This window comes from Hemibagrus wyckioides, linkage group LG23 (assembly GCF_019097595.1).
Source record: "Hemibagrus wyckioides isolate EC202008001 linkage group LG23, SWU_Hwy_1.0, whole genome shotgun sequence".
Classification (NCBI taxonomy): Eukaryota; Metazoa; Chordata; class Actinopteri; order Siluriformes; family Bagridae; genus Hemibagrus; species Hemibagrus wyckioides.
Window position 1 is genome coordinate 19,839,350 of NC_080732.1, and position 10,000 is coordinate 19,849,349.

Sequence of the window (10,000 nt, forward strand, 5' to 3'; positions counted from 1 at the left end):
CGAACAGCAGAGAGGAAGTGGAAGAAATCTCAACTGGACGCAGATCTCGCCTCTTATCGAATGCTTCTGTCCAGATTCTCTTCGGACGTGACTTCTGCCAAGACTTCCTTTTACAAGGAAAAGCTTGAGGCTTCTGCACAAGATCCCCGAAAGCTCCACAACATCTTCTCTGCACTACTCAACCCTCCAACTCCACCTGCTCCATCCTCCCTGACCGCTGAAGATTTTGCCACTTTTTACACAGAGAAGATTGAGAACATCTGCCAGACCTTCACGTCTGCCCCACTTCATCTACATTACACAGCCAGGACTCAGCTACTCCTTCATTGAAGCATCTCTCAACCATAGCAGCAGAAGAGGTTTTGCAAATCATCAACTCCTCCAATCCCACCACCTGCCCACTGGATCCAATCCCTTCCACTATGCTCCAGACCATCTCACCTGACCTCCTGCTCTTCATCACCACAGTCATCAATAGATCCATTACATCAGGACAGGTACCAACTGCCTTTAAGCAAGCAAGGGTTGTCCCTACACTAAAGAAACCTACTTTGGATCCCTCTGACATTAATAATTACAGACCAGTATCACTCCTCTCCTTTCTTTCAAAAATTCTCAAACAAATTGTTTATAATCAGCTGTCTGACTATCTCTTGCAGAATAACCACCATGATCCCAACCAGTCTGACTTCGAAGCAGCACATTCTACAGAGACTGTCCTTTTGGCGGTCACTGAGAAACTACATACTGCTAGATCAGCCAAGCTTCATCGGTCCTCATCCTCCTTGACCTTACTGCAGCATTTGACACAGTTAACCACAACACTCTCTTGTCCACCCTCAGGAGTCTTGGAATTTGTGGAACAGCATGGGAATGGTTTGCTTCCTACCTGGATGGTCGCTCATATCAGGTAACATGGAAGGGATTGACATCTGCCCCACGCAGACTCTCTACTGGTGTCCCACAAGGCTCAGTACTTGGTCCTCTCCTTTTCTCCCTCTACACTCACACTCTTGGCAAAGTGATATCCTCACACGGCTTTTCATACCACTGCTATGCTGATGACACCCAACTTATCTTCTCCTTCCCTCCCTCAGATACCACAGCTTCTACCCGAATCTCAGTGTGTCTGGAGGACATTTCATCCTGGATGACAGCTCATCAGCTGAAACTTAATCCCAGCAAAACTGAACTGCTGGTCATCCCAGGTGATTCATCCCCAGCCCAGGATCTTGCATTATCTCTGGACAACTCAATGATCTCCCCTTCAGCCACTGCTCGCAACCTTGGGGTAACCATGGACAATCAACTGTCCTTTTCCTCCCATGTTGTCAATGTGACACGCTCATGTAGGTTTCTTCTGTACAACATCAGAAGGATCCGACCATTTCTATCCACACAGGCTACTCAAGTGATTGTTCAGTCTCTGGTCATTTCAAGACTGGACTATTGCAACTCTTTACTGGCAGGTCTTCCTCTGAATGCAACTCGTCCACTGCAAATGATCCAAAATGCAGCTGCACAGCTTGTATTCAACCTGCCTAAGTTCTCCCACACCTCCCCACTGCTGTGTTCCCTCCACTGGCTTCTGGTAGCTGCACGCATCAGATTCAAAACACTGATGCTTGCCTACAAAACCAAGAATGGACCAGCTCCATCTTACCTCAAAGATCTTATTTCTCCTCACACTGCACCTCGCTCCCTCCGATCCACTAGCACTGCCCGACTGGTCCCACCATCTCTCAGGGTAAAAGGTAGGTATTCATCTAGACTCTTCTCTGTTCTGGCACCGAGGTGGTGACTAGATGTCCGCACAGCAGATCCTCTGACTGTCTTCAAATGACGTCTTAAGACCTACCTTTTCCTGAGGCACTTAAACTAGCTCTTATTTTTCCCTGTTTATGGTTTATTAAAAAAAAAAAAAAAAAATTCCAATTTTAGGCTCCTGGTCTCCTGAGTCTGTAATCTACTGAACCAGTGTTAATGTTTTCAATGATAGTGACTTAAAGCACTTTTGTATGTTGCTCTGGATAAGAGCGTCTGCCAAATGCCAGAAATGTAAATGTAAATGTGTGTTTTTGTGTGTTGTGTGTTTTTGTGTTTGTGTTTTTGTGTGTTTTTGTGTTTGTGTTTTTGTGTGTTGTGTGTTTTTGTGTGTTGTGTGTTTTTGTGTGTTGTGTGTTTTTGTGTGTTTTTGTGTGTTGTGTGTTTTTGTGTGTTTTTGTGTGTCTGTATGAGGCGCTCACTCACAGGTAGTCTCCGGGAGCGAGTGTTGAGTGTGTGAGGGTTTATATGGAGGGATCATCATGACTGTTAGACTGAGGAAGCGATCCTTGTTGTGAGTTAAAGTCACATGAAGGACAGACGTCTGGACCGAAGTGTCTGCAGCAACGTCTAGACTGTATGAGGTTTATTTTAAGGATGTTTAAGACAAACTAATTATTAACAAGAGGACCGATACACATCGCCAGAAAAGTCTCCCTAACATGAGTTCTGCACTCATTTCCCATAATGCACTGTGCCTGATATCCTTACAGAGAAATTAATCTCGGCTTACAGAGGACTGAAACGGTTCATGATTGGATCTGGTTACACCACAGTGAAGTACATGTAATCAAGTAAATAACAACAAAACAAAACAAATTATGTGAATAAATATAAAAAATGAATATATATTACACACTCTCACACACACACACACTCACATGAAGCTGATGATGAGCAGGAGGGTGATGCTGTTGTTGTTTGCTGAACCTCGCCACCTCTCACCCACCTTCAGGTACTGTGCACCTGAAATGCACACATACACACACACATACACACACACACACACACACCTCCACATTTAACACTACTATTAAAAAATAACACTACTATTTAAAAATAGTTTTCTTTTAATTTGTTTAACTGTAGTTCAGGATGTCACCACTAGAGGGCACAGATTGACAAAACATACATAACATTCTTCACCTGTGTCTCTGCGCTCCCTTTGAGCAACACCCCCTTGCTCGGTAACTCCGCCCCCAGGTACCGCCCCCTCCGCCCGTTTTAAGCCGGTGAGTTTCCGCCTGCGCAGTGTAGGAGGAGCTTTAACTGTTTCTGATTCTCCCACACACACCACCGACACCTTGGACTGGAGCAGAGTCTCCAACTTACACACCTCCACCTCTGCGCACACGCACGCACACACACAGAGCTTATTGAAATGCATTTCTGTAGAAGTTTTTTGTAGAAGAATTTTAATTAAAGGTATGCATTATGTTACCATGGTTAATAGACAAATCCAGTGAATGAATAAGCAAGGTTTAAGGGTGTGTGTGTGTGTGTTTGTACCCATGTGTCTGTAATACTCTTCTATTCCACTCCAGGTATTTTTCTCTATCAGAGCCTTCACCAAACTCCATGGTTGCTTCCTGTAGCAGATATCTGATGAGACCCTACACACACACACACACACACACACAGTGTAAGGTTACTCTGTCTAATGACATTTCATCAACATCATTCAGCATGTGCTTTGTTGTGCATTTGTGTGTGTGTGTGTGTGTAACAGCATGTTTGTTAGCAGTGAGTGTGTCAGCAGTGCATGTGCTAGCACTGTTTGGGGTGTGAATATGTGTATAAGTGGTGTGTGTGTGTGTGTATCTGCTAGCACTGTCTGAAGTGTGAATGTATAAATTCTGTCAACATGTGTGTGTGTGTATCTGTGTGTGTGTGTGTGCGTGTGTGTGTGCGTGTGCTTGAGTGTGTGTGAGTGAGTGTGCCAACAGGCAGTTTGTTAGTGGACTAACGTTAGCAGTGTGTGTGTGTGTGTGTGTGTGTGTGAGACCTGAGGCGGCTCTTCTGAGTGCTGACGGAGGTGAGACAGTATCTGTGTACGGTGTAGAAGTAATCCTGGTACGGGATTCCTGACGTGATCACCTCCGAGTCCACCACATAACACACACCTCGAGAACTGCTCTTATGGAGAGTCTGTTAGCACACACATGCACACACGCACACACACACACACACACAGCATGAGTTTTTATATAGATTACTAACAGAAAACTCCAGTTGTCCATCAGCATCAGTAGTGTGTGTGTGTGTGTACCTGTGTTTCCACCACAGGGGCTGTTTTAGGGCCGAGGGGGTTGTTAATGGCGATGGTGTAACTTAAAACTCGAGTGCTGATCCCACTGCTGCTGTCTTTCTGCCACTCCTGTACTGACAGATCTGAGAAAAGTTCGATTCAGAGTGAATATTTATCATCATTTAGCTACAGCTCTAAACTGTGGATTTTAAGAGTTGGGCTCTGAAGGGTGTGGTCCAAGGGGCGTGGCCTATGGTGTATGATTTAAGGTGTGAGGTTCACATGGTGCCTGAAGGTCAGCTGTGTGAAGTAAAGTGGCGTGTTTTTGGTGTTAATGGTCATTAAAGCAGAAATGAAGGTGTGTATTGGAAGGTGTTGCATCTCTGCTACAGGACACTGCACTGACCGGTGAAGCTGCGCTGGGTGAAGAGGTGCTGCAGGAAGTGTGTGTCAGAGAAGAGCAGCTCATACAGCTTGTCCACACTCATCCTCACTACAGTGTTAATGTGGAGCCGGCCTCGCAGGTCACCACAGAACGACTCCACCTCACCTGGAACACACACACACACACACACACCCCTTTTAAAGAGCTATTGTATTTATTCCTAAATTATTCATGAGGTCAGTATCAGGGATTATTGGGAAATTCCGCTGCACGGGTCAGTTTACAGTTTTATGATTTATAGTTATTTCATGACATTTAATGGAAATTAATTAAAATGAGAATTAAATATTAATTAAAATAAATTAAATATTATAGAATAGTTATATTATTAATAATATAATAATATAGTAAAATATTATAGTAATTTATAGTATATAAAATATTGAGCCAAATATTACATAAACATAATTTCTTGTTTTCTAGTATAAATATAATTAATTAATCATTTTTATCTTATTTTGCTAATTCTGTATTTTCTTCTAAAAGCACTTCTTAATTTTTTTTATTTAAATGTATTTTTTATTTACTTTAGAAACAGTTTTTTTCTCCAGCTCTAATCATGATAACCAAATGCACTTAAACAAAAATGTGATTAATTAATTAACTAATTAATCTATTTATTTATTTATTTATTTAATCTATTTATTTATTTAAATCGTATAATTGTGTATATGGTTATTTAATTAATTGATTTATTAATCTATTTATTTATTTAAATAATTAATCTATTTATTTATTTAAATAGTCTAATCTTGTGTATATGGTTGGTTTGGGTGTGTAGGTGAGTGCTCACTCTCTTCCTGCGTGTCAGACGAGTTGCTCGGGTCAGTGGGGAGGTCCTCATCGTTGGTCATCTCCAGCGATGACACGTGAGCCACTGGTGCCACCTGATTGGTTTGTTCAGTCTGACCGTCCTGCCCACCTTCCTCCAAATTCTACCACAGGAAGACAAAAAAACTCCACAACTGTTACGTCACTTCCCCGATGCTCCGCCCTACACCATGTTCACCACCTGTCCTGTATTGTCCTTTGGGTTTGGTCATGACTTCAGATTAAACACTCATGAACGTGGTTTGTTAAGAATGGACTTGAACTTACAGATACACATTTACATTTTAATTTCAATTCTTTTCAATTCATGTTAAAGATGTGTGTGTCTTAATCCCCCTCCCCCCTTCTGCCTGGCCACTAGTGGGCATGTCTAAATCCTTCAGTGGGTGTGGTTATGGAAATGAGGTAACAGATCAAGAAATAAAAGCACACACGCACACACACGCACACCAGCACGTCACCTTGTAAAATGATCTACATTATTATATAAGTGTTAGATCAGGTGAAATATGAGACTCACGTTAGCAGCAGTGGTGGACGCGGGGGGAGTGGAGTGTGTGGTGGAGTGTGTATTAGGGGTTGGCTCCGGCTCTGCGCTCTGTTTGGGTGGTTGAACCTCTGTTGGCTGTGGAATGGAAGAGGAAGACGAGGATGGAGGAGAAGATCCAGGAGCTGCCGAAGCTGAGGAGGGATCCATCACATCAGAGGAGGAGTCATCACCTGGCCTGAGAGGGACAGGAAAATAAAATAACATATATATATATATATATATATAACATTCTAAACACACACACACAGTGTATAAACAGACAGAGAGAGAGAGAGAGAGAGAGAGAGAGGAGCAGGTGGAGCTCACAGCAGGCCGTTGACATGCTCGCCGGTGGGAGAGACGTAATCATCATCCTCGCTCGTCAGCCCAAGCTCTGTGCCATAACACTGGTGTACGATGTGCCAAAGCTCTTTAGGAGACAGTGTCTAACACACACACACAGACACAGACACACACACACACACACACATACTTAAGTAAAGCCAGCAAATCTGGAACCACACATCTCGAACTGTATCGTATTTATATCAAAATAGAAGCCGATAAAGAAAAGGAAGTGTTTATTCAGGTAGACAGAAAAACAGGAACAGAACACAGATAACGGAGAATAAAACCCCAGACAGGGTCAAACTGCCCTGGGGTAGTGTCCTATTCTACACTAGCCACTCTCTGATATCATTTCAGTCCCGATGGAAAGCCGTGTCAGTGTTTTTCTCTCCGTTCATCCTCCGGTCAGACAGTTACAGGCTGACCTGCCTGCTGTACTGAGACTCGTCATGTGTGTGTGTGTGTGTGTGTGTGTGTTAGTGTCAAAGCCTTCACTTCTGATATCAAACACTTCCTGATTAATGAAACAAATAATGCAGGCTTTAGAAGAGGAACTTGACTGGATAGTTTATTTTCTATTACGTTTGAATTCCACTTTTGACATTTTAAGTTGACTCTGTTTTTATAACACTGACAATTTCACTGCACGTCCTACTGTGTATAACTGTGTACACTGACCAGCCATAACATTATGACCAGTTCCAGGTGAAGTGAATAAGACTGAGTATCTCCTCATCATGGCACCTGTTAGTGGGTGGGATTTATTAGGCAGCAAGTCAACGTTTTGTCCTCAAAGTTGATGTTAGAAGCAGGAAAAATGGACAAGTGTAAGGATTTGAGCGAGTTTGATGAAGGGCCAAATTGTGATGGCTAGACCACTGGATCAGAGCATCTCCAAAACTGCAGCTCTTATGGGGTGTTCCCGGTCTGCAGTGGTCAGTATCTATCAAAAGTGGTCCAAGGAAGGAACAGTGGTGAACCGGTGACTATTTGCAGTAGCACATGGCATGATGTGCAAAAAAGTGAGTTCGCTGTGTTCTGAAATTCACAGCCGAAAGTGTGTAGGCGTGGTGTGTGTGTGTGGTGTGATGCGTGTGTGTTAACAGCATGTTTGTTAGCAGTGAGTGTGACTGTAGTGCATGTGCTAGCACTGCTGGAAGTGTGAAGATGTGTATATGTGAGGTGTGTGTGATGGGGGGGTTGGCGGGTGCTAGAACTGTGTGAATGTGTGAATGCTGTCAATGTGTGTGTGTGTGTGTGTGTGTTACTTTGTCCATTAGTGCATTCTGCCACAATCTGAAGATCATCATGAAGCTGCGATCCCTCGCTCCGAAAGAGGTGAAGAAGTGCTGCGAGAGAGAGAGAGAGAGACAGAGAGAGAGACAGAGAGAGAGATGAGAGTGTGTATTGAGTGACACACATTCATCAACAGGAGAGTTTGAAACTTAAACCTGTGTGTGTGTGTGTGTACACTAGGAGTAAATGTGTGTACTAGTGGTCTGATACTGATGTATGTGTGTTGTATGTATTCATATGCAAGTGGTGTGTCTGTGTGTGTATGTATGCATGCTTTCGTGTATGTGTGTGTGTGTACCTTCTCCTGCTCTGTGTTGATCTGGATGGCGTTTGGAATGAGTTTAGCTGTTTTCTCTTTTGACAGATTCGTCACTTCCTTCAGCAGGATGGTGATCTGTAACACAACACACACTTTTACCAGTACATCATCCCCCATATTATTATTATTATTATTATTATTATTATTATTATTATTATTAGAGAGACAGCGTGTTTCAGATCCACCTGTTTTTTTTCTCAAACAACCCTGACACCCTTATTATCCCAGAACAGCTTCACTTCACTTCTTCACTTAGATAAGTGTGTGTGTGTGTGTGTCTGGGATGCATTGGAAATCACAGACAGGTACAGACAATCTCTATTATTTACTCTTTGTATGTGTGTGTGTGTGTGTGTGTTTGTGTGCATGTGTGTACCGTGGTCTCCCAGCGAAAGATGTTGCTGTAAAAGCAGATCCAGTTCTCAGACAGATAGAGACGTCCCTGCAGCAGGATGTCCTTCTGCAAAGCACACGAGTAATCTACACACACACACACACAAAGAGTAAATAATAGAGATTGTCTGTACCTGTCTGTGATTTCCAATGCATCCCAGACACACACACACACTCACCTACAATCAGCCGCTCTGTTTCTGGAAGTTTCTTAAAGAGTTTTCGGAACTCTTCGTTCCTCTGTTTATAGGTGGGGCTGAGAACCTGGCAGAGAGAGAGAGAGAGACAGAGAGAGAGAGAAAGAGAGAGAGAGAGAGAGAGACCAGAGAGAGAGAGCAGAAAGATAAGTTAAAAACAGGGAGATCTGAAAGCTAGCAACTGAACCATGATGGTTAGATAAACAAACAGACATATAGATAGATAGATAGATAGATAGATAGATAGATAGATAGATAGATAGATAGATAGATAGATAGATAGATAGATAGATAGATAGATAGATAGATAGGCGAGAGAGAGAGAGACTGATAGAGAGAGGGAGAGTCAGAGAGACAGAGACAGAGAGAGTCAGAGAGAGAGAGAGAGAGAGAGAGAGAGAGAGATACTCACATTGTACCAGCTTTGCATTTTCTGTAGGAAAAGAGAAAATATTATGAATTATTATTTTTCTTATAAACTCCTTCTCAATAATTTATAACAGCTTAGAGGACCTACTGAATAACATATAGAGTAGAAATAACACACACATACACAAACATACGCACACAGACACACACACACACACACATACACACACAGCCACACATACACACACAGGGCATTCTGAGTGGAACAACTCAGCTTTAGGGGCGGAGCCTAGCTGACCTTGGCATTGCGGGTGAAGTGCCGCGAGCTGATTGGGTAGCTGGAGGTAGATGAGGAGGGTGTAGGGAGTAATGAGGAAGAGGACGAGGCTGTGGGCAGTGAAGAGCTGTCAACTCCGCCCCCTCCGGTGCGCTCATTCTGCCCCTCGCCTTCGCTAGCGCGCCCACCCAGCACCCGTCGCCGTAGAGACGGAGAACTGCCCGGAGTGCTGCGGGGAGAGTTACTGGCCGTACTGCAGAGGAGAGAGAGTTAACACACACACACAGTACAGTTATTATTGCTATATTATTGTATATAAATACTTTAATAAGAGTCTGGAATGTTCCGTCAGCTGCAGCCTTCACTGTAACACATTTCAGCACATGACAGCTTTTATTTTACAGCAAAACGCTGTTTTATTATGTTACAGTAAAAACACCAGAAAACACATGGCATTGTGGGATACCTAATGTCTTAGGGAGGAGCTAGTGTGATGGAGATTCTATGAAAATTGGTTTTATGTCCTTTATTTTGAAGCCCTATCTAACAAAGCAAAAAAATTGTTTCTTAGGGGCAGAGAGGGGGGAGTGGCTTACCCTCACTCCCCTGTCAGTCACTAGCTAATCACGGGTATCTGAGGTGGTGTATATGGAAGGGGGCAGATAGCGCTCCCCTCTGAGTGTTTTCTGCTGCTCTGGGATGCAGCATGTGGGTGGAGTCATGTGGGTTAATGGGCATGTCTATCCACCAGATGGGGCGTGTACGAACCTGTTCATCATAAAACCAGGGATATTAAATATCTGATCTTCTTATACCATTAAAATAATCTCATAGGTCTAAAACGGTGAATAATGAGTTAATAAGTTATTTAATAAGTGCATTAATAACACGTGTATGATAACCAGTGTGCTTTACACTAATGTA

The 10,000-nt window shown here is 43.1% G+C and overlaps 1 protein-coding gene across 4 annotated transcripts in view; it reads right to left on the reverse strand.

Annotated features, from left to right (window-relative positions):
• Positions 1 to 10,000, reverse strand: part of gramd1a (GRAM domain containing 1A) — a 27,812-nt gene that overhangs the window by 5,375 nt on the left and 12,437 nt on the right. For all 4 annotated transcript variants that reach the window (XM_058375947.1, XM_058375949.1, XM_058375948.1 and 1 more), the window contains 15 exons: positions 9,098 to 9,329; positions 8,843 to 8,863; positions 8,413 to 8,497; positions 8,217 to 8,320; positions 7,820 to 7,915; positions 7,494 to 7,574; positions 6,205 to 6,323; positions 5,869 to 6,073; positions 5,311 to 5,452; positions 4,479 to 4,622; positions 4,094 to 4,215; positions 3,830 to 3,972; positions 3,334 to 3,437; positions 2,971 to 3,168; positions 2,706 to 2,790 (listed from right to left, as the gene is read on the reverse strand). In XM_058375947.1, coding sequence (XP_058231930.1) covers positions 2,706 to 2,790; positions 2,971 to 3,168; positions 3,334 to 3,437; positions 3,830 to 3,972; positions 4,094 to 4,215; positions 4,479 to 4,622; positions 5,311 to 5,452; positions 5,869 to 6,073; positions 6,205 to 6,323; positions 7,494 to 7,574; positions 7,820 to 7,915; positions 8,217 to 8,320; positions 8,413 to 8,497; positions 8,843 to 8,863; positions 9,098 to 9,329 — 1,881 coding nt within the window. The remainder of the gene's footprint in view (positions 1 to 2,705; positions 2,791 to 2,970; positions 3,169 to 3,333; positions 3,438 to 3,829; positions 3,973 to 4,093; positions 4,216 to 4,478; positions 4,623 to 5,310; positions 5,453 to 5,868; positions 6,074 to 6,204; positions 6,324 to 7,493; positions 7,575 to 7,819; positions 7,916 to 8,216; positions 8,321 to 8,412; positions 8,498 to 8,842; positions 8,864 to 9,097; positions 9,330 to 10,000) is intronic.